We start from the raw sequence: 24,886 nt of genomic DNA, 5'->3' as shown, positions 1-24,886 counted from the left end.
CATATGTCTACATGTGGTTGTTTAGCATAATACAAATTATTCATCTATTTGTTAAGGGGCCAAACTGATGCCAACTCACATTCAATGTACACAAGTGGCCTGAAAATCTTGAAACACAAATGCACATGGGAGGACACAACCAGAGAGCAGCCTTTGGACTTTAAACCATTACACCTCTAATGATTTGCTACACTTTGGCCACTGATAGCTGTGGCATTAAATCATTCACTTAACAGCACACAAACCTTTACACGTTGGCTGATCTAACTCATAAAGTCTAACCGGATCACTCATGCCAAGTTCCCGAACTCCACAGAAAAAGCATTCATTGCCAAACGATCTCTTGGAATTATGTGCTGTAAAGGATGTGTAGGATGTACCAGTAAATCAAATTTTACTGTTTACACAAATGCAATAAAAAGTTAACTTATAACAGACATTCTGTACGTGCCCTTTAGACCCAGGCTGCTGCTAACATAGTGACTAAGACAGGAGTTTACTCTGATAAAGCAAAAAAAGACGTCACCTGTTGGTTGAAACAGACTGGTGACTTGGTAGATATTTCCAAATGTTTAGATGTTTGCCCTTTCCTCATAACAAATAATATGCTTATGGTTTTTTTCCATGTTTCGAAAATAACATCCCTGCTCATGAGATTCTTTTGGTCAATGAAACAATCGGGGTGAGAGCAATGAATAGAGATGACCATCTGCTTTTGATAGATGTATTAACACCTCACATGTGCAGGCACTTAGCATTCCTTATGTAAATGTAATGTAAATCACTGCCGTTTACCTTTTATGAGCTTCAATATGAAAATCCACATATGTGTTTAATTGGACCCACATTCAAGGGGAAGCTGTATGGGGATTTGGGATTGCCTCGACCACAAAGGGAAAATAAAAAATGAAGGAGAAAAAGAGAGATTGAGAGAAAAATAATAAAGCGTATAGCCTTGACACAAGCCAAGGTTCTTTCTTTTTTTTTAACGTCCTTATGCACACAGATAAAAATACAACCTCCAAAGGGAGATTTAGCTCTGATCCCCCATGATATAGAAGAAGTGGAATGTACTGTAAAGTATGAATATGGCCTGCGCAACCTTCCACCTACCCCCCTGCTTGCTTGCTGCACCTCTCTTCTTTTAGTCCAAATCTGTAACAGATTGGGTTTAGTCTGACTGGAGGTATGCAGCCACAACACCACATGTAGGGGTCTGCATAATCCCTCCTTTGAGTATTAAGCACACAGCATGGGCATTCTTTTAAAGACCTGGCAGGAATTACTAATACATAATCTCCATGATCATCATTTAGTATAGTTCAAGGGGAGAGGATGGGGGTGGGGAGGAGGCAATCATTTGAATTTATGAGGGATCTCGGGGGTATATACAATCTGTGAGAGACAGTATGTGGTGCCATCTGGAGAACACATAGGACTCGGTCTGCTGGAATCCCCAAACCCAGCCAACATGGAGCTGAACGTCATGTTCAAGAGGCCTGAGATGTTTGTTTAATGCACAGAGTGGTTTCTATAGCCTGAAGGGGAATACATTGTTTAAGAGGAACCAACTTAATGCTATTCTGCTGAGTCAAAACTATTACCATGGTTCTTTGTGATGGAGGCCGGCACTAAGAATTAAACAGACAGGGGGGTGAATAATTTTTAAAAAGACATCATTATAATGCGCATGTGATTCAAAGTTGATTTTGCCAGCTCCCACTAAAACACAGCAGCAAAACTTTTATGTAATTGAAGAAGTACATTTATTCTTAAATAACCGGACAAACTTTTTATATATATGCAATCACAACAGGCGACGAGTCCTCCTCCATGTGACACAGGTTATTTGCCGAAAGGATTGAATCACACTCAGATCATTCGCTTCTTTTACTGAGTTTGCGCCGCCTTTAAATTTAATAACGCTGCCTGGATATTTTTCTTCCAGACGCAGTGATTGCTGAAACATTTATGTTCCTTTTACCCGTCCATCCATCTCCACATGAGACGAAATGGAATTCATAATATACAACTTCCTGCTTTTATCGCATTGATGATCTAAATCGAGGTAGGAGGGGGAGAAAAAATCAATCAGCTAAATGTTGGCTAAGAGGATTTGAGGGGCATAGCAGGGCCATCTCTCCTCACTATTCTAAATGAGGGGTGACAGTAATGCTTGACGGAGCCCATATGGCCACTGTAACCCACTGCACTGCAATTGTGAGGGAAGACACAGGGCTAAGTCAATTTAATGTTTACACTCCGGTGGCATATCCCACTCTATTGGATTTGTTTACTAAGCTTTGTATTCTCAATTGAATGATACAATTAGCATTATGCAATGAGTGTGTAGTGGAAGGCGTGACACATACGCCGCGCAGCCCTACAACTAGCATGTTTTTGGCATGATACTGTACATTACAGGCCTAGATGTTAAGAGTTACCACTCCCATGTACGTCTGTTAAATATAAAGCTGAAGCTTTTTCTTGGCTAGAAGTAGTGACTCCTTAGAGAAGGAGCCTCAAACATATGGAGCCAGAGCCAGCCTGCCAAAGGATCCAATTGGACCCAGCGCATGGGTTTGCAATGTGTAAAAGTGCAGCAAAGTCATTAATAATTACAGCACTTCAAAGGAAGAGAATGCTATTGCTGAAAATTAGGTGATTGCAGCATTACTGCAGAGATTGGGAATGTCTGGGTAATTTTACAAGTTTTGAAAGATGTTGACAAAAGTTATTTGACTCATAAAGATGTAAAATTTGGTTGTTGTTAGGATCTAAGTGGCCTACTTCATGTGAAGATGAGCAAATGTGAAAAAACTGAGATGTACTGTTGAATTAAGCTTAGAGTATTTTGTTTTCAATGAGACACTTCAGGCTGTTCGTCGTCTGTTTTGTAAAAAGCTGGTTCATTAAATGTGAGCTTTTTAATGTTTCATTCCACTGGGGAAATTTTCAAGGTTTTTCGTCTTATTATCATCATTATTATTTTATACATATTATTATGCATGGGTTTTACAGGCCAGTGAACTGGGACTGCATGTGGCCCATGAACTAAAATGGGTTTGACACATATGACACCCCTGGAAACCTCTGGTATACACAGTGGCTGTTTCCTCCTGTTAGACACAAAATTTGATCTTTTAGTTTAATTTTTGACAAGAAAGTAAGCAACTGTATTTTGCATAATGCTGAACTATCACTCTAACCTCTTAAACCAACAATGTGAATGCCTCACGTTGCAGATTGATTTTACGCTAACCTGAAAAGAATGGTTCACTGGTTAGAACCATTAAAATCCTGTCTTTTCAATCAAGTGAGTGAAGTGAACCAAACTTTATTGCATAGCTTTTGGCCCTAAGGTGTAACTTTTAGGATGGCGTAGCTTCAGATTTAGTATGTCTGTAGTCTCTGCCTGTAACTTAACAACTTGGATATTACTGTTTCCATAAAACCGAGGCGTGGGAATAGCATTTTAAAGAAACTAATGGTACAGAATCTTTGTAACAAATGGTGTGAGCAGGTGTGGGGCCAGTGCATGTGTGGTAAGAAATCAAGATTTTGGATTGAGCTTTACAGTATGCACTGTGACATATCCACTCAGTAAATCAGTCAGTCAGTCAGGACGCAGCACACTGAGATTGGTTTTCCACCATGGTCAAACATGCTGAGTCGGACCTCAATGTCCCCTGCACAGTAAAAATTCCAGGTTTCTGAAAAGGAAAAAGGCAATTCAAATCAGCGTGTCAACAGGGGATCTGTAAACCACACGTTTCCTGGACGGCTCTGTCAAGACCAGCTGTGCACACATCATAGCCTGTCTGATCTGTGTGTGCACTGTTAAAGAAAGATGGACATGAAGGGGGAAAAAAACACAAAAAGAAGGAGACGTGGGAAGTAATACCAACAGACACACTCAAAACATGTAATAGAGAAGGGGGCGTAGGTATTTAATCTGTGAAAACAAATAGGACCAGCTTTCTGAAGTCTAATGACTCCTTAGGGCTATCTGTTACCACCCTGCAACAGCCCACCCTGGCCTTCGTTTCTGTGCCTCATCACCTTCCAGATGCTCACCCAGTGAAGGGGTGAAAGGTTGGCAGGTGCCTTAAGGAGCAGGGAGGAGCCTCGGGGTCAGATTTCTGTGAGGTTGAGCAGTCGTGATCTTTGGGTTGAGAGGGGTGGCGGGGCAATATGGCTTGTGTCAAGATGGGCATGACTGCAGAGCAGCAGTCTGACCCAATCAACTTCATTTATGGGTAATGACAGACAGACAGCCTGTCTGATGTGGTGGCCTCATTGAGCTGCCACTTCCCACCCCAAATCCATAGTCCTCCAATCCTTGACCTGTAGCATTTCAACATAAGGTCAATGGCAGTCACCAGCGGCATCAACAATGGCGTATCTTTGTGTGGTTTCAATTGCAAAACTGACCTGTAAATGTGAAATAAATTATTTACTTCACCTTTCAAGCGCCAGGCGCTGATTACATTTGGCGTACCGCGCAATAGCTTAACTCTGTAGCTGCTATAAATGCATAATTAGTTTGTAGAGTAAATCAATAACGTATGGATTTATGCTTGGATGACCAAATCTATGCGATTTCCCCATTCATGCAAAGCAAGAAAAGAAACAAGAAAGGTCATTCTCTGCATAATGAGACACCAAAAGCGATATCTTGAATGCAGTCAGTGATGCTTGCATCCATCGACTGGGCGTAATTAGTTTTTTGTCTTTAACTTGATGTTCAGTTTGGCAGATCTGCCTATTTAATGCTTGTTTCAGTTTATCCCAGACCTCCTTAATACAGTATAGTGAAATAAAGTTTGCCATGTTTACACTAAAATCAATGCGCTTTGTCTTCCTGATGGTCTATAGCTGCATTTAATTTAGCAATACAGAAGCATCTCCCAAAGAGCTGTTTGCATCGCCTCTTTCAAGGGAAAACAATGTAGTGAGCAGATCGGACTACTAGACAGAATTCCCCCTTCCTGCCATTACCATCAATTATGTAAACACAAGACGAGGTCAGTTTATTCCAGTCTAGACATGCAGCTCTCCATCATCCGCCCCTTGCTGCGTGCACAGCACTGACCCACATTAATACATTTATAATCAATACCTCCTCAGGTCCTGTGGGCATACTTGCCTATCAGATGTTGAAGGAAATTGTGCAGTCCAATTTAAAATGGCCGGGGGGTGGGTGGGGGAACTTTCATAGCCATGTGCCAATTAGTTCCACTGTCAATAACGGTAATCCTAAAGGACACTGTGTTTCAGGGTGAGAGGAGAGAATGGATGGAGGGAGGAAGGGGACATCATCAAGCTTATGCCCGTTGTTAATGGCTGTTACACTGACAAGAAGCATTTGATCAGACACTCACACAGACACACACACATTGACACACACACACATATTGTGGCCTATGAATGTGGCTGAAGGGGTTGTGTTATGGGGCAGAATTACACATGAAGATAACAAGTAATGACGTCTTATAAAGGTCAACAAACAAAGCACTAGTGGGACAAACGCAGACTGTGTGATGAGATTCATTAGGACAGCGTTGATAGTGTGGAGAGAGAGGAGAAGAGGGAATGGGGGGGCGTGGGAGGTGGAGGGTGAAGGGTGAAGGGTGGGGGCCACATTCCTCCACTGTTTCACTGCTGCCATCACAGCAGCAGCTGAAACAGGTGTGTCTCTTTACTCGGGCCACCGAGGGCAAGTGCTGGTCTCACATGGTTAAGGATGGTCACACTTGACCACACTCTGACCTTACACCCAACGGAGTAGCCCGAGACTTCATTAAGTGGGCCCTAAGTAGCGCAGGGATCCCACAACTATTATGTCTGCAATTTAATACAGGCCCTGGCTGTCCATAATGATCGCGGCTCAAGGGTATTTATGAGCTGCGTGCTTATCAATGTCAAAACCTTCAGGAGTCCCACTTTAAGTCCAGGACACCCGATGAGAAGGGTAGCCGGGTCCTCCACCCTGATGCCCCTACTTTGATTCATAGCCACCTCAACTGTCTGAAGAGCCTCTTCTTAAACTTTAAAGTTAGCAGACAAACTCAGCTTCACTCGTTATGATCCATCTGGGCACAAAGGTGCCGTTTGAAGCCGAAAACAAAGGAGACAACCGAGAAGTAGCTTTGTTTAAGGACACATCAATACAGGCCTAAACTAATGGTCTTATTGGGATAACACACACCTTGTTGCACTGAGACTTGAAACCATTATACACGATGTAAAGATTAACACTTGAAACTCGATCTATCACGTATCTGCCTAAAGATGTGACTGAAAACTGTTCAAAAACAAAGACATTAAAGCTTCAGGTTGTGGTGACAGGTAACAGTGACTGTTAGTGGCAGGAAGACCTAGCTAAAAATTGTTCTTCATCTGATTCTTCTTTCAGGTCATTTCATTTAATTTATTGTCAGCTTAAAATATAACAAGTCTCTTCTCTCGCTCCGTGCCTCTCAAAATCTAACAAAAGAGAGGATTATGGTGGTGCTCCTCACTGAACATCTAATATAGAGTTGGAGGCTCTGCTGTAAGCATTTTAGCATTTAGCCATTTAGCATTTCTTTTTGTTACTTTTTGTTTATGAGACTTCTGACATCTAAAGTTTAATACTCGAAGTGTTACCCTCGAGGACAACACTTTTTCTGACCTCTCTTTGGACGAGCGATGTTGCTCTCATTGTGTTTCAGGGTTGTCAGCCACACCCCAGTGCCTGGATCACCCACGCCTAAAAGGTCATCAGACCATCACTGGGGCTGGACATCATGTCCCACTCATCCTCAGAGTGCCATCTATTGTTGAGCTTGTTGACAAGTATCCTGTTATGACCCCGGAGTACTTGATAACTCATAGGAGGCAATCTGTTTCTTGCTTTCTTCTTCTCATGTTTTTGTGGTAACATCGGAAACGATTTGATTCCATAGACCAACTGAGTTTTGTTTCCCTAGGCGTTGTGGGCTTTCTTTTCCTTTTATTTCTTTGGCCTTGGAAGGCTCTGAAACTTATCTGCTTCCTTTTGTTTTTTGCACTTGGTTTGTCTTTGTTAATTATCTCACTGTAAATAAAAGTCATACTTTAATACACTTAAGAGTGTTTCCGCTGCTTTTTCCCCTTGTTGCGCTTGGTCCCATATTTCCAGTAACTCCCAGTGTTCCCCTAGACATCACGTCAAGGCTGTGGCATTGACATAAATTACATTTAAACACTTAAGTAAAAGAGTAGATTAACCTTCTCAAGGCAGGCGTTGCCGATTTGCAACAGTTAAAAACTAACAACCTGATTACCCCACATACATATTTTGAGTTTTTTTTTTTTTTTACTCAGAAGTACCACTGCAGGACTTGGTTGTGCATTAGCAACAAAAAGTTTAATTTGAGCCTGAGAGGGTTAAAAAAAAAGCCAACTCAGTTTTATTACTAAAAATGTAAATACACTTCACAATTTTCCATTTCTAGTCAATACACTGTAAAGTTTTTTAATGAATATTGCAATTAAATTAGTTCCTGAAGAGGTTTAAGGAGAAATGGGCCATGCTTTTTCCGATGATTCTTCATCTTTCATCAGTAAATCTGAGGTTGATGAGCTCTAAGCCTTTGCTAATTGGTTTAGCATTTTCCAGCCAGGCTGTACTAATTTTTAAGTTGTTTTCCAACCCACGTTTTCATGGAAAAAACCCTGAGTTTGAGAGATTTCATCTTGTTTTGCCCCTTGTTTGGATTCCCAGACACGTATCACTTCTTCTTGTTCTTGGTCACCAACCAAAAAAAAAAAAAAGAAATCTGTGCATGGACTGGACTGTAGGTCACTCTTTGCTTTTTCTCAAGCACATCAACACTCACATCTAATGACAACATTACACACAGCTACAGTCTCCAGCTCAGGAAACAGAGGGTTCCTGTTTTTGAATCCAGGCTCTATTGTTATCTTAAACAGCATTTTGACAGTCCACACACACTCGCCCCCTCCTCTCTCCTTCTGGCTTTTTTTTAGCGTTTTTTTTTTAATCTCCCCAGCTTGCTTCACACACTTGAGATATTACACAATTAGTATCTAGCCAATCTAGATCCTTATATAGCTTTGTAGTAGCACACATTCTTATCTGGACCTTTCACTCGGCTAATATTGACAAAGTCAAGGAGATAGAGTCAACACAACGCTCCATTACCACTGTTCCTGTTTTATCTATGGGCCTTATCCTTGCTTTCTGGCTGGAGTCACACAATCACTGCAGTTTCTGCTCTTAAATACCAAGTATCTCCTCAACAATCACCGTCTCTGCCAATCCCTGTCACACACCGTCTTTATGCTTTTGTTTCTCATTCCTTTTACTTGCACTGCTATATATATATATATTCACTCACCATTGTGAGAACTGAGATGCTGCATGCAGGCTTTTGTGCAGCTGAAGGTGTTAGAGGGATTGAGGAAAGTCTGGATAAGCAACAGCTGGATTTAATGCACCATTAAGGTCATTGGTTGTTCAAGCTGCACCTGCAAATCTCCTGATTTCACCCCCTGTTTAAAGCTCTTTCCCTTGTCTGCTCCCTCCCTCCCCTCATTTTTTCTCTTGCCCTCTCCTCTTTCGTTCACATACTTTGTCAGGCCTTTCTTTTTTATTTGTGGTCCTCTCAGCTTTCCGTGTCTGGTCCTACTCCTGTCCTATCAGCTTCGAAAGCCCCCACCCACCCCTTCTTTCTGGTTCTTTTACAAAAATAACTCTTTCACTACACACCCCCTGTCTTCCTTTATTTTTATTTTTTGCTTTATTCTGCATATCCCACTCTGTTTCTTTTTTTCAAGTTTCAATATCTCATTCTCTCAGTTTTCATGCCCCTCCTTCTCACAGGCTGTTGTGTTGTGTCTGCCAGGCCTGCTCGATTGGAGGACAGGTTTCCTGAGTACTGGAACGGAACAGGAGCTGGCAGGGAGATACACTGAGAAAAGCCAGCTCAACCGTTCCCACTGAGAGTCACACGCGCTCACAGCGCTGCCCACACCAGTGTATTCCAGGCAGGACACGGCACACGCTATGATGTATGTAATGATGTGGCATGTCATGGGTAATTCCACCAGGATTCACTTTATCATGGCGATGGAGAAACCTGACCTTGGTAGTCTGGTGTGTATCATGTCATGTCTGCTTAACAGTAACAAGTGCAGGGCCAAATGCAAAAACAGGATTAAACCCCAAAGACTGACGGTGCGCAGACCCTGTCTGCTTCTTTTTTATTATTTACCCAAATAGATCTCAAAAATGAGATCTATTTGCTTTCACACTTCTCAGTCATGGATAGACTTCCATACTTTATGTGTGTGACATTTAGGTGAGGAACAAATGGCTGTGTCACACTGGCTAAAATATATAAATGAAATAGTCCATGCACTTTTTTTTTACATGGATGAAACTTTGTAGGTTTTTCAAGACTTACCCTCAACCCAATTTTACCATTTTAAATTTAAGATGCCATGCTCTCAGGCGATGAACTTTAACAAACTCCTCCAACAGATTTATTAAGATTGATATGATAGTTGATCAGTTTACTCATCAGACTTTGGTGATGCTAAGTTGTAATGCTTTTGAGTTTTTCGTGTTGCCTCACTCGTCTGTTCTTCTAACTCATCTGTCCCAAGCTTCACAAGCTTGATAGAGTCCAGGTCTAGAGACATCTACATGTCGGTATTGACCAGTGACTGTAGAAAACAGTCATTGTCATAATCATTGGTCAGTTCTTTTATTTAGTCATTGACATTGACTCACAGACATAGCACCACCTAGCGGTGACAGGAAAGTAGCATTATCATCATAAACATTGTTAGATATTAGCGATATTTTCACTTTAAGCTCTACAGCAACATGACTTATGATTACTGGGTGTTCTCCAGTGGCACTTAGTGGGCACAGGAAGTCATGCATTAAGTTTTATAATCGGCTAATTTCTAAACATATATTTTAAATCTTCCAGATGTGGCTTTTCCCATATGTCACTGAATTGTTCAGAAAAAGTAACTCTGAGACTTTTGTGAAGCTTTCTTTGTGGGCTCATGATCGTGATTATTGGACCATTAAAAAGCTAATAAAACATAATGGAGTTGCATCATTCACCCCTACTTGTGCTGCAGCTCCTTTTTATGACAGTCACAAGCAATAAACATGTAGACCATGTAATAACAGAAGCGAGGGTGGTTTTACAAAGTCATTCTCAAGATAAAGTATCCTTGAAAATACAAACTTGTTACATTTCAAATGTTTTGCAACACCCGACATAAAACCCGACTAGCCTCAAGTCTTCCATATTGTAGTCTCCATTAGCAGAAGAAACAGGATCTAGCCCTCTGGCACACGTGCAGATTGTCACTCACACTATTAACACTGATGCGGATAAACATAAACACCACCATCCTAAGAATAACTTCCATTTTTTCCCAAAGAATGATGTTTATTTCTCAGCTGCTCTTCAGTGTGTTCCTTTTTTTTACAGCCGCGTGAATAATGTTTACATCTCCCACCGGTGACTTTACCCTGGAGAGATCTGTTGTCCCATGCACCTGGACAGTTCATCACCCCAGCTGAACAGATATGTCCCAGAGCACCCGAGGAGAAACTGAGATCAAATGACCGTGAGTTCCCGGTGGCCCCTAATTAAATTGTTGTTGGATTCCTCGCTTTGGAAAAAAAAAAAAAGCATTAGTATTTATGGATAGCTTTTAGGTGGTGCTAATGGTAATCTAATTTTCAAAATGGCTTTTCTAAATTAAGAGGATGACACAGAGGCAGAGTTAGAGGTCTGATGTAAGTTAGAGGTCTAATATGTGTTAAAAGCCTGACTGGGGGCCTCATTAAAGACTTGCTTGACAAAGTGTTTGCTTTCTCTCAGCTGACAGGGTACTGGTGTTGTTAATAAATCAGACAGCAGTTTAGTGAAGTGTTTTAATGAAAAGCGAAAAGACAGCGACAACATTAAGATTTATTGAGACGTGCAAAAAACACGGGGAGCTGTTGTATTTAATCTTCCCAAACACTGTCTTCTTACTTGTTCTGTACCGTCCGATAACTACAACAAGAAAGCAATTATATAGAATATAATAAGGATTTTATAAATCATTTAAATAACAGTGTATAGACTCCTAGATGGTGGGATGCAAACAGATACAACAAAAAAGGAGCAATGTTTGTATAAAAAATATTATTTAAAACTTAAATTGTCTTTTGGTATTAGTTCGATATGAGATTTAATAAAAATATATAGTACTGCTAAAAAAAGTATTCAGCTGCTCCTCGTGTCTTTATATTTTGCTAGGAAAATGGGAAATAAGTGCAGCAATTTATTAGAACATGCAAATAAACATGCAGTTTATACATGAGCTTAAACGTCAATATATGACCACCTTTATTCTTTGTCACAGCCTGATCTCTCTTCGGCAAACATTCTTGTAGTGTTCCTTTCCAGGAAGTGTTCTCCAGGCTTCCTGAAGGACATCCAATACTTTTCTTTGGATGTTGGCTGCCTTTCCTTCTGTTTTTTTGTCAAGATGATCCCACACTGCTTTAATAATGTTGAGGTCCCGACTCTGGGGAGGCCAATCCATGACTCATACTGTTCCATTGTGTGTGTTTTCTCTTCAGGTATGCTTTTACTGCATTGGCAATGTGTGTGGGATCATTCCCATGCTCAAAAAATGTAGTACCAAAATCTGATACATTTCTGCATTCATAATTCCATCAATTTTGAGAAGATCTCCAACCCCACTGGCTGAAATGGAGCCCCAAACCACGACAGACATACTCACTATTGTATCTATCCCCCAACCTCGTCATTACATACTGATGATGATTTAAACCATAAATGTCAAATCTGTATTCATCACTCAGTCAGTCCTATTGCCACTGATTTTCAGCCCAGTTATTGAGTAATTTGTTTCACCTCAGTCTTTTCTCCTTGTTTCCCTTCCTCAAGATCTTTTTCATAGACTGAACTAAAGAAATAGACACAAATTTGTTTTTGTGATAGACTACTAATAAAAAGTGAAAAAAACAACAACAATTTGTTACTATGTTGTCTGTGTAGGCACACCCGTGGCTCATTCCTTGAGTTAGGTGCCAAATCTTTGTTAGGTCATTCGGGCTCAGAGCTGAAATAATTACTGGTTAGGTAGAATGATTGGGAAAAATCTGAAAGACTTTTAGAAAAGGTCAAGAAGTATTACTTAAGACCACTTTAAAAATAATTATAGGGATGTCTGGCTCCTTGAAGAGAAAATCTAAAGAAATGAGGGGTGAATGATGGGTTTATTATGCACAGTGCTGTGCATAATAAAACGTATTATTATTATTATTATTATTATTATTATTATTATTAATAATAATAATAATAATAATAATAATAATAATAATAATAATAATAATAATCATCATCATCATCATCATAATATAATATAATAGTATTAATAATAAATTAAGAAAAGTTTAATCAAAATGTTATATTTATTAACAAAAGTCCAGATAATACCTCACCCTCTGTTAGAAACCCAGAGCTATTTCCGTCATTAACTCCATTTCCCATAAGGCACCGCGGCCTTTTAACGTCATTAATGTGCGCATAGCTGAGGTGGCGTTTGAGAAGAGGTAAACAAATCGGATTATTTTTGAAAAGATTTGATGCATTAAAGGTCGAAATTAATGATGAATTGTTATTTAAGTCTGTTGCGTTTTTACAGCTGTTCTATTCTAATTATCCAGCTGCTGTTTGTCTCTCGCGTGCGTTGTAGCTAAAACGGCTAGCACGTTGCATTTACAGTATGCTAAAGCTAAGCTAATCCAACGCTTTCCCTGTCAGGTTGTTCTCTGGCTGTTCCCCTGAAATCCCGTCGGCAGCTTTCATCATGACCAAACTTCTGCAGTGGCTGTTCGGTGTGTCGCTGCTGGGAGCACTCTGGGCTTTGGTCACTTTTGACCTGTTGGACCTGAGCCTCCCGCAGACTTACAGAGAGGTCGCCTGGCCGATGCCTTTCTACCTGCTGATTTCATTTGGCTGCTACTCTCTGGCCACTGTGGGATACAGGGTGGCCACCTTCAATGACTGTGAGCAGGCGGCGAAAGAGCTACAGGAGCAAATTAAAGAAGCCAAGGAGGACTTAAGGAGAAAAGGTTTAAAAATATAGAGATTAAAAGGGCGCTATGTGTAAACTTCTGGGACTGAGAGGAGAAAAGCACGGACTATTGTCTTATGCACATAATGTGTATTCCTGAAAAAAAAAGGGTCTTGTTTAGGAAACATCTTCCTGAACATCAGGATTCTCATTCACGACTGTGTTTTGTCAATTGACTGTTTATCCAGTATGTTTCAGAAAATGAGGAAAGAGCCACACTGATACATTTTTGTAAATTTCGAAATATATAACTTTTACTAAGCCAATCCGCATTACCTCAGCATCGTAGGACTCTTAGTTAAAAACTGCAGGACATGCAGAAACATTTTGGAAGTGATGACGCAAAAGCCAGCAGTCGCTTTCTGATTGGGCAACAAAAGTTAAGCCAAAACATGTCAAAGCTTGACTCTGTTCTCCAAACCCACAGCTTCTGCCTTTGATAGATAATACCCTGGCTTTCTTATGCTTTTGCATTATATTCAGTCACACTTACACCTGATTGTGGGTCCAACTAAAGAAATCTTTGGGCTTTCCTTATGCCATTGCTGTTATTCCTCTGCAGTAATTCCACCCTTCTGATTGGTACCCTTGCCCAGCGTGTGTAATTGGCACTTAATGCAGACGTAGATCATCTCTAAAACTGCTTATTCAGGCAAAGTCAAAGATCTTTAAATTAAAACGCATTACTGTGGCTGAAGCCTGAGAAATGAGTAGTTTAATGAATGTTTTTCTGGTTAACCCATAAATGTCAAGAACGGAGGGGGAAAGGGTTTTGTAGCAGAGTTTGTATCCAGCATCATTTTTGCTCTAATCTGTTTGTGTAATGTGGTTTGACTGATTAGCACATCTTGCACCAGAAAGAAAGTCGAAACAGTGAATACACACATGGTGGTGTCTTTGGCTGTTAACTCTATACGGTTGCGTTCATGTTACTCTTTATGCTAAATTATCATCTGTACACAGTTGCTGTTCACTGCAATGCCAACAAACGCTCACATTGCACCAATCTGATTAAAGACCGCTTCCACTGGGAGATCTCAGATGCTTTCAATCAGCTTCGGCTCCAGAGTAGCGCAGCACATGCTGGACCTTGTTGCGTTCGTCTGGAGATTGTTGATTGTCGCTGTAGGTGGATTAGATTTTATCTGTAAAGGAATGTACATTCCATTGTCCAGTTTGAGAGTTGTACCCTGAAGGTAACACTGAGAATTCATTAAATCTATTTTCCTCATTTTTATTTGGTCTAGAAATGTGTCTTTGTTGGTTTGAGTATATGCATGAGTGCTTTTGTGTATGATGAATTCCTGCCTGGGGGCTTATATCAACTGTTCAATGCCTCCCTCTGTGTGAAAGACTGATCTGTATCTGTCTGTCGTAGTTAATGACGAACTATACGCTACACAGCAGTTCCACGTCTTCCCACACAGAAGTTTGGTTCATAAATTGGAAAAAAAAAAAAAGTACGCTTAAGTCTGTAGTTCTGAACTAAATGTGATTTTGGCAGTTGCAGTTCTTTTGTGAAAGCCTTAAAAAGGCTGCCTCTGCTCATTTCCAGTGAGTGCCTGCTGCGCATAAACAAAGCGTAGCCTGGCCAAAGGCATCATTATAGTGCTTCAAAAGCTCCCATAACTTCTGAACAAATGCAAAAGAGTTGGCAGTTCTCTCTGTGCAGGCTCTGCCCGTTGTGCTGTTTGGCTGCAGCTCCATCATGCCTTGCAACGTCACCCCCATGAATGTCTGCAAGCTGTTGCTGGAGCAGACTGGATGAAAGACAAACCTCTCATTTACCAGAAAATCTTCTACTTTGGCATATACACCAAAGGCTTCCCTCTGTATGCCGTTATGTTCTTACTCGTAGCCACATGTACAGTAGTTGATCACTTTCCTTTGTTTTCACTCTCCCCAAATCCAACTTTGAAGACGTGGGTTGTTGGGATGAAAGTATACCTCGGAATGGGCCAAAGATGTTAGATAGGTGAACAGTGCAGGGAGTTTTGTGCCGTTTTATCCCTTCTTCAAAACATGCAGAAGATAAGCTCCATTCCTGACTTTTGCATTTATGTAACAGCAAATCTATGTAGGTGTAATCTTATTCAGAGATAGAGATAGAGACGAATTACATAAAATACTTTAATGCTCTTTTAAAACATCTCTGTGCAATTCATTTGTCCTAAATGTGAAGTGATTGCCATCAAAACCGCTGCTGTTTGGTGCTTAAGTGGCAGTATTCACAGGAGAGGATGCACCTGATAGAGTAAAGTAACATGACACACTGTGCAAAATCTATAATAATGATTGCACAGTAATTCATTTTGTCTGTCTGCATACTCTTTTTGGCTTAGAGGTGAGAGCTTCGCTCCTCTCGTGAGAAATATGTGGAGAGCTTCCTTTGCATTTCAATTGACTTCTTAAAGATTCAGCTTTGTCAACTTTGAGAGCTGTTATTAGAGAGTGCATTTTAGAGGAGCAGCAGTAACAGGCCTTAAATTGTTACCTGGGCTCTGCAGCTGCCAGATGACTGGAGGGGGAAAAAAATGAAATCGAGAGCTGATTATCCTCTGTCGCTAGTCTGAAGTTGTGACTCGAGTTCCATTATTGTTCCTCCACCGTTAGCTTTTCTCGAAGAACGATTTAAAAAAACAAATAGGAAAGGCAGGTTCTTTTTTTCTGTAGAACTACATTTCATTTTATTCTTTGCTCAATTTCCTGGCTGTGCTGTGCAGGTTTACTGTATGTGCACCAGGGGAAACAAACACGGGTGACAATTAATGTGTCATGAAAAAAACAACACTTAACATCTGCCAAAACTTTGAATTAGCAGGGAGACAACAGTAGGGCAAACTGTGATGGGGATGTACTACTTTAGGTACCAGTGATACAAATAGAAAATGTACAAAGAATTTTACATCACTGGAAAACTTCTCAGCACTGTGCAGTTGGCAGTAAGACTCTAAGATTGAATTTTACAAGGCAAACAGCAGACATACAGCATCTCAAATTCAAATCAAATTCAAATTTTATTTGTCATGTACACAGTCATACACAGTACGATATGTAGTGAAATGCTTGGACAACTGCTCGTGACCTAAAGAAAACAAAAAAAGAAAAGGCTATGAATAAGATAGGAAATAAATATGAAAAATTAAAAAGGGTAAATTTAACTAGGAAGGAATAAAATATAAATTAAGGTTAAAAATGAAATAACTGTACAACACAAATTAGAATGAAGGGTAAATTTAACTGGGAGAATAAGATAAAATATATAAATTAAAGTTGAAAATAAAATAACTGTACAACAAAATACACAATACACAATACACAATATAGAACTATATAAGAATGTATGAAGAAATCTAAGTATAAATAAATATATACACAATAACAGCAGCTGTAAAAGTATTAACCGGAAATGAAGAATATAGTGACCAGTGTTGTGCAAAAACAATGTCCAGAATGTCCAGTGTGTGTGTGTAAGAACTGTATGTGTGGGTCAGTACTGTGTGGTGGTGTGATTGAGAGACCGTATCGCCTGCGGGAAGAAGCTCCTCCTCAGTCTCTCTGTGTTGGTCTTCAGGGAGCGGAATCGCTTTCCTGACCTCAGCAGAGAGAACAGTCTGTTGTTGGGATGGCTGAGGTCCTTCACGATCTTCCTGGCCTTGGTCCGGCACCGCCTGCTGTAGATTGAGTGCAGGTCAGGGAGCTCGGAGCGGATGGTGCGCTCAGCTGACCGCACAACCCTCTGTAGAGCTCGTCTGTCCTGCATGGGCGATCGTGGCTCAAGAGTTGGGAGTTCGCCTTGTAATCGGAAGGTTGCCGGTTCGAGCCCCGGCTTGGACAGTCTCGGTCGTTGTGTCCTTGGGCAAGACACTTCACCCGTTGCCTACTGGTGGTGGTCAGAGGGCCCGGTGGCGCCAGTGTCCGGCAGCCTCGCCTCTGTCAGTGCGCCCCAGGGTGGCTGTGGCTACAATGTAGCTTGCCATCACCAGTGTGTGAATGGGTGGATGACTGGATATGTAAAGCGCTTTGGGGTCCTTAGGGACTAGTAAAGCGCTATATAAATACAGGCCATTTACCATTTCCCGAACCAGGTTAAGATGTTTCCCGTCAGGATGCTCTCTATGGTGCACGAGTAAAAGTTCCTGAGCACCTTGGAGGGCAGTTGGAAGTCTCTCAAGCGTCCGAGGTGGCAGAGACGCTGACGGGCCTTTTTCACCACGGTGTTGATGTGACAGGACCATGACAGGTCCTGCGTGATGTGAACTCCGAGGTATTTGAAGCTGTCCACTCTCTCCACTGGGCACTCGTTGATGACAGGGGTCTGGTAGTTCCTCTCCTGCTTAGTGCTGAAGTCCACTATCAGCTCCTTTGTCTTACTGACGTTTAGAAGGAGGTTGTTCCTCTGGCACCAGTTCTCCAGATTCCTAATCTCCTTCAGGTAGGCCGTCTCGTTGTTATCAGAGATCAGGCCCACCACGACGGTGTCGTCAGCAAACTTGATGATGGTGGTGGAGCTGGTAGTGGCCACACAGTCATATGTGTACAAAGAGTACAGCAGGGGGCTCAGAACACACCCCTGGGGGGCTCCAGTGCTGAGAGTGGTGGAGGCTGAGACATGTCTGCCCATCCTTACTGCCTGTGGTCTGCCAGTTAGGAAGTTGGAGATCCATTGACACATAGATGAGCTGAGTCCCAGATGCTCCAGCTTGGTGGTGAGTGTGGAGGGAATTATGGTGTTAAATGCAGAGCTGTAGTCTATGAAGAGCATTTTAACATAATTCCCCCTTCTAGTGTCCAAGTGAGTGAGTGATGTGTGGAGGAGATGAGAGATGGCATCGTCTGTGGAACGATTTGGACGGTAAGCGAACTGTAGTGGGTCCAGTGTGTCTGGTAGTGAAGAAATGATGAAGTCTCTGACCAGGCGTTCAAAGCACTTCATCACTACTGAGGTGAGGGCTACAGGGCGATAGTCATTGAGAGAAGCAGGGTGGGGTTTCTTCGGGACAGGAACAATGATGGACTCTTTGAAGCATGTGGGGATCACCGACTGAGATAAAGAGATGTTGAATATCTCAGTGAACACAGGAGCTAGCTGGTATGCGCAGTCTCTTAGGATACGACCTGGGATGCCGTCTGGTCCTGCTGGTCCTGCTGCTTTCCTGGTGTTCACTCTCGCATCTCCATTCTTTTACATGTAGGTAGTCATGATATGCTTCTTATTAATATACAGCTTTGTCTCATCACCACATGCCTTTTCCATGCAGGGCTACTAGCAATATAAACATGGCTATGGTAAATAAAAATGTAGGCGTAACGTGACTGCTTACATATTTTACTTTTATCCTTAAGGAAATCAAACCTTTGCAAAGCCCTATGATCATTGTATCACCTACATTAGCAGATCTCTTTAAGACCTCAATGTGATCTGCAGTATTAGAAATTCAGATTTGAGATTCTGCTCTCTTTCACACTGAAGATACGAAGCCATGCATTATTTAAAGTAGCTATTCAGTCTCGTAATACAAAGTGGATCATTCCGTAGACTTGTTCATGTGTCAAAGTCAACTAAAATCTCTGTGTTGTAAAGTGAATAAGTGGAAAACTTTAAATCCTTTTGTTGCGGTTTTTTTGCAGGTGATCTTTGGGGTAAGAGAGCCGCTTTCCAGCTTTTCATAATTGGTATGTCTGACAGTAAGAGAGGCTGGGAAAGATGACAAAAGTGCACAGAGTGTTCTTCACCTTCTGCTCCAAAGCCGCAAGGTGAAAAGCATCGACCAAATTGTGTGAGGAGCCAAAAAAATTGGAGGAAACCTAATGGGGACTGAGGCAAACGGTGAGAAGGGGCCAGGCCACGGGGTTGTGCCCACAGCATGGCCCCACTGAGACCTTCAGACACTATAAAAAACATTTCTAGAGACACTCTGTGACACTGCTGGGAGCAAATCCATTTCGACAGGCTGAGAACCAAGACTGAAAAATGATAGGTTATCATTTTTCCTGCACAGAAAAGACTTCTTTTTCCCCACCCACACATTTCACAGCAAAACCTCAAACCCATCTAGAGACGGACAGAAAGAGAGATGGAAATGGAGTTATTGAGGGCTCAGAGCTGAAAAAGATGGAGATTTGATACATTTGATACAGATACAGAAACTGTGAGGAGCGGTAATAATGGGACGAGAGTCACTTGGGGACAAATTGAAACAGGAGATAGATACAGAGAGAGCGAGTGAATTAAAAACGCAGAACAAAAGATGTGTGAAAGTACGAATGAATAAAAATGGGTGAAAATGACTAAGTGACGCCAACAGGAAACCGAAGCATGAGCTGGAACAAAACAGATGACCCTGGCAGTGGTGACGGAGAGTGTATGACAGGGCTTTTCGGGAAGAGAAGACCACACCCCAACCGCTGCTGATGGCAGGGGACCAAAACGTGTCTCAACTGGTCCTGAGACGCCATCTTATTCTGTAGAATCAAGGTGTTTTCTCCTTATCGGCCCTATCAGTCTCTCCCTGCTAATGCTTTTGCAGGCACTAAAGCAGAAAAGAGCATAAAGGGCACTTTAAACAGCGCTGCTGCATTAAAAATACATTTAATCCTAATATAAAGTGCATCATTACTGCATAAAAGGAAGGCGAACACTGCTTAAAAAGTCACTCATGGGTCAGCTTACTGTTCTTTCACTGCTGCGTTGATACTTACAGGACACTGGGTTGCCAATCTAGGGCAGTGTGAATGCGTATAAATGCTGCAAATAGCTACAATAACATTAGGTAACCTCCCAGAGGTCCTGTAAGCTAGATACTCCTGGCTCTTGTTAGAAGTAACATACGCTAGCAGGCAGACAGGGATGGATCATCGTGTGTCCTGCTGATAGGAGGCTCGACTAAGCACAGATATGCAGAGACAGACCAGCTGGCCATGCCAAGCCTGCTCTGAATTGTGTCCTCTACAGCCTCCACCCAGGTTTTAGGGTTGCACACTGCTGGCAAGTCCTCACTTTGTTGAAGATAAATTGATAAATCCAGTCCATTTTTCTGCTTGAAAAGAAATATTTCATTCAGTTGCACCAGATTGCAGCTCTTGTGTATTGCCATTATATATTGGCAACTTTTGCTATTTGAGTTGCATTGCCAAGCGTTTATCTTTCAGAAATATTATTATTTGTCTGTGATTTCTTTTAATTTAAAACTAACAGTCTGTAGATGCGCTGTGAGGCTATGCTCGCTCAAAGCGAGGCTTTGAATTAAATAGAAACTCATATAAGATTGCTGTGTGTCGTGCTAATATTTGGTAATTAACGTTAAACACAAAGTATATTAAAGTCATTTGTTTTGCAGGTATTTTTTTCCCTAAATTAAAAGTACAACAAATTAAAATTGTGACCTATTTCTTATACTAGAGGAAAAGTTATGAGTTCAGTCATTATGATTCATCCTGTGGGTGAGAATTCATTTAGATGTGAGCTGTTACATCCTAATTCAGAGCATTAGCATCCTGCTGCTGGTTTCACCAAAAATACTGGATTGTTTAATTACACCTACCACTGCTCTGCTTCAAAGACAGCTTGTATAAAGTATAATTACAGTTTAGGAAATGGAATTTATTGGAAACAGTTTTTTTTAAATGCAGGTGGTTAGAAAAGTCTTTGAGGATATTAGAAATACACCAGAAACATTGTTTTGTGTTACTGTTAATCTATTGATTAAATGATGACTGGCTCTGTAACTCGAATTTAATGAGAAAGGTCCCAAAATGAGGCTGTTGTATATCCTATTGAGGTTTTCATACGATTTGGTAATGGAAAACTTAAACACTCATATCGCTGATAAGATACTGCAATGTGAACTCAATCTAAGTATTCAATTCACAGTAGTTTAGCTCTTCTGCAGAAAACGTGGTAACCAGCATGACTGAAGTGGACACTGAGCGGATGAACCCATGCAGGTCAGATTTTAGGAAGTGCCCCTTACATCTCTTTGAAACCTAAGGGAGGTCATTCATCAGTTTGTGCAGCTGGTTTTAAAGCGTGACCCTAAACTCAAAAATCGCAAAACAAATGAAGATGTGTTGAGGATATCGTGCACTCACAGTCAGCTGCCCCAGTGTGTGAGATGAGTTCATTGATCTACTTCTGCACCGACCGATGATGTCTCTCCATTTCCTCCGTGTGTCTTCTGCTTTGACTCGAAAATCTAGGACAGACTATTTTGCACTTTCATAACTGCAACTACATTTTTCTGTCAATGTACTATGCATATACGGTGCCAACCCTGCATGGAATAAATGTAAGGGGCAAAATTTTACTAAAAATATGGAATAAAGCCTCTAAATGTATTGACGTATTTGACTGAACTTTTTCATTTTTATTTCTGTAAACTGATAGGTGTTGTCACACCTTATTGTAGTTTAGCTTCAGTTGCTTGTACTTAATCTTTCTGGTCTGTAAATTTGAGCTTTAAAATCCATGTAGTTTTTTTTCTCCAAGGTCTGTAAAGTCATTGTTCCTGCTGTTTGTGCAGCACGTTTGCTCTAGTTATCTACTGACTCCCCTTACCGTTTCTTATGGTGTTTAAAGATTTCACCCTTGCTGTTCGCGTTTACTTAAGCTGGTATGCCGAACGAGTGAGTAAATAAAAAGAATTGTTTCCTCTTGACAAGCTTTTACTCATTGGAGCCTCTTCTTGGGGTCGGATGGTTAAGGGGCCTGTCCGACGCCCTTAATTTACGGCCACGTCTTTGAATGGTAAATGGTAAATGGCCTGTATTTATATAGCGCTTTACTAGTCCCTAAGGACCCCAAAGCGCTTTACATATCCAGTCATCCACCCATTCACACACACAGTCACACACTGGTGAAAACATTGGGGAGTTGGGAGGTTGTGGCACCAGTGTTTGGTACTACAGCTGTTTTTACTGTCACGGCCATAAAGCTCCCCTGGGAAGGGTGAGACAAGAGAAGAAGAGATGAGAACAATGGCTTGTCATACAGCTTGCAGACACGCAAACTATCATGGTTGGAGAGGAGGAGGTGTGTCGATGCTGGGGCTGAGTGTGGAAACTCACCATACGGTTGAAATAAAGATAGCAGAGGGGTCACTAAGGCGTATTCAATCTTCCTGCCAAAAGACAATGCTAATGGTAATAACAAACAGACTGCACCTCATTTTTCTTTTATCTCATTCGCAGCTTTTCCTGTCTGTGACCATCTTAGCCTTTATTCTATTTGTCTCCTGTCACATTAGTGTATCTGAGCCATTATCTGTGATATGTGCTGCTCGGGAGATCTTTCCAGTATAATGAAAAAGCAAAATGGAGTTTGGTTTCCTGAAAGCTTTTTAGCACAAAAATCCCCTTAATTTAAAGATGCATTTTTCTTTTTACTGATAGTGGCAAACTGGATTGCTGGTTCTTTTTAGAGTATGTATGAATATCTACCCCTTTATATTTAATGTGTCTATCCTGTGGTGATCATCTGTTGTTGGATGCCATACATAGTGGAGGAATTGTACCTGCCTCAGCTGTACACCTAAATGTCATCTGCTCCTCACCTTCCTGAGAAGTTATCTGAGAATGTTTTGCTTCAGTTACTGTGTGAAAGAGTGCAGCCAAGCAGAAAGCTAAGTGTCACTGTAACTTTGTCTCAGATGTTTTACTGTGTTCCAGGATTGAAAATAGGTCTGCTCTGCAAGGCTGAGGGCAGCTTTAAGATAACTTATAATACTTTATTATTATTATTGATGTTCCAGGTAGCTTTATGGTGTTAAGCAGGTGTGCTTGTCTCTGATTTCCACTTGCTTACATGGTAAATGGACTGATTCTGATACAGTGCCTTTCTACTTAGCTTGAACACTCGAAGCACTTTATAATATAATCCTTATTCACCCATTCACACACACAGTCATACAAGCACTTTTTTATGCCTTGGTCCTTTCTATCTATCATTCACTCTTCAATGAATGCATCAGAAGCAACTCTGAGTTCGTATCTTGCCAAAGGGAAATGTTTACATTCAAACTGGAGCAGCAAGGGATCAAAGCACCAATCTTCTGATTGGTCGATGACCTGCTCGGCCACAGACACCCCAAATGTGTCCACAGCTGGAATTATTAGAATTATTTTTAGTTTTACTGATATTTGCAGATAAACAAACAGGTTATAAAAGATGGATGCAGCCACTGTGACATCACTCACTGGCAGTGTTAGATCCAATGCATGTAAAGTAATGCAGTCACATTGTGTTTTTTGGTAATACAATAATGTGATACATTAGTAGAGTAATGTGTTGTTACTTCTGTTACAAAAGATGTTGTTTGTGCGATGGACTAAAAACAAAGAAACATCCGACATATCTTTTTTCTTCCTGTACAGATACAGCTGATTTCAGGTTCTGTGCAGGGAGGAGATCACTGGGGGAATGTTCTGCAACTTTTGAGGAGATATGTTCATTACTTTTATTTGTAATCTATGTAAAAAAAACAAACCAAAAAATCCAAAACATCTCAGAGAGAAACAGCTTAATAATACTGCTACAGTGTGAGAAATTATTTTTTGATCTACAAGACCATCAGGAAGAAGCTTGGTGAGAATGAGAGAACTGTTGATGCGATCATTTGGAAATGGAAGAAATATAAAATGACCATCAATCACTCTCGGTCTGGAGCTCCACACAAGATCTTCATTCATGGGGTGAGGATGATCATGAGAAAAATGTCTGATTGGCCAAAACAACTTGGGAGGAGCTGGCTAATGATCTGAAGGCAGTTGGGATCACAGTCATCAAGAACACCACTGGTAACACACTACATGTAGAGAACTAAAATCCCCCTGCTGAAGAAAGCACATGTACAGACCTATCCTAAGTTTGGAAGTGAACATAAAAGGGAGTTTTTCCTTCCCACTGTCGCCAAAGTGCTTGCTCACAGGGGGTCATAGGATTGTTGGGTTGTTTTCACTGTATATATTATTGTACGATCTACTGTACAATATAAAGCGCCGTGAGGCCACTGTTGTTGAGATTTGGCGCTATATAAATAAAATTGAATTGAATATCTAAATGAATCAGAGAAGAGTTGGAAGAAAGTGTGGTGGTCAGATGAAACCAAAACTGAACTGGTCTACCATCAATTTGACCTGCTGTGTTTGGAGGAAGAAAAATGTTGAGTATGACCCAAAGAACACCACCCCTACAATCAAGCACAGAGGTAGAAGCATTATGCTTTGGGACTAGTTTTCCAGCAAAAAAATTACCCAAAATATACCAAGGCAATTAATACTAATGGCTACCGAAGATGCACATTAAGCTCATGGAGCGATCTCGCCAGTCCCCAGAAAGCCTGTGGAGGAACCTGATACTTCAAGAAAACAGAGCCCTGATAACCTTACTTTCTGAGTCTGATGGACATTATTAAAACCATGGACTTCATGTTCTATTCGGACCAATAGAACCAAGGGTCACATTTTCATAGACTTCTGTACAACTGGAAAACCAGAAGAGTCGCCCCCTGCTGGCATTTGAAAAAGAATGCATGTCTGCCAATTAGCTGCAGAGCCACTTTACTCCAAACTATACCAATGCTCTGGAAAAGCCTCACAGGTAACCACGAAAAACAAAATTCTATGCTAATGCATCCATTAGTTATTAAAGCTCAAAGGGGTGGGGCCAACACTGCTTAAATACTGCCGCGGTTAAAAAATAATCACAAGAAAGTCA

General features: G+C 41.1%; 1 protein-coding gene across 1 annotated transcript; it reads left to right on the top strand.

The window, feature by feature from the left end:
* Window positions 1-12,595: 12,595 nt before the first annotated feature.
* dpm3 (dolichyl-phosphate mannosyltransferase subunit 3, regulatory) lies at window positions 12,596-14,410 on the top strand. Its single transcript, XM_080863330.1, has 2 exons — window positions 12,596-12,649; window positions 12,861-14,410. The coding sequence occupies exon 2, from the start codon at window positions 12,907-12,909 to the stop codon at window positions 13,183-13,185; it is 279 nt and encodes a 92-aa protein (XP_080719456.1). The 5' UTR covers window positions 12,596-12,649; window positions 12,861-12,906; the 3' UTR covers window positions 13,186-14,410.
* The last annotated feature ends 10,476 nt before the right edge of the window (window positions 14,411-24,886 follow it).

This window comes from Rhamphochromis sp. 'chilingali', assembly GCF_963969265.1.
Source record: "Rhamphochromis sp. 'chilingali' genome assembly, chromosome: 17".
Lineage (NCBI taxonomy): Eukaryota > Metazoa > Chordata > Actinopteri > Cichliformes > Cichlidae > Rhamphochromis > Rhamphochromis sp. 'chilingali'.
This window is presented reverse-complemented; position numbering and strand designations above follow the sequence as displayed.

Excerpts from the sequence above, each read along its gene's own strand:
- dpm3 (XM_080863330.1), top strand. The coding sequence starts at position 12,907 with ATGACCAAACTTCTGCAGTGGCTGTTCGGTGTGTCGCTGCTGGGAGCA.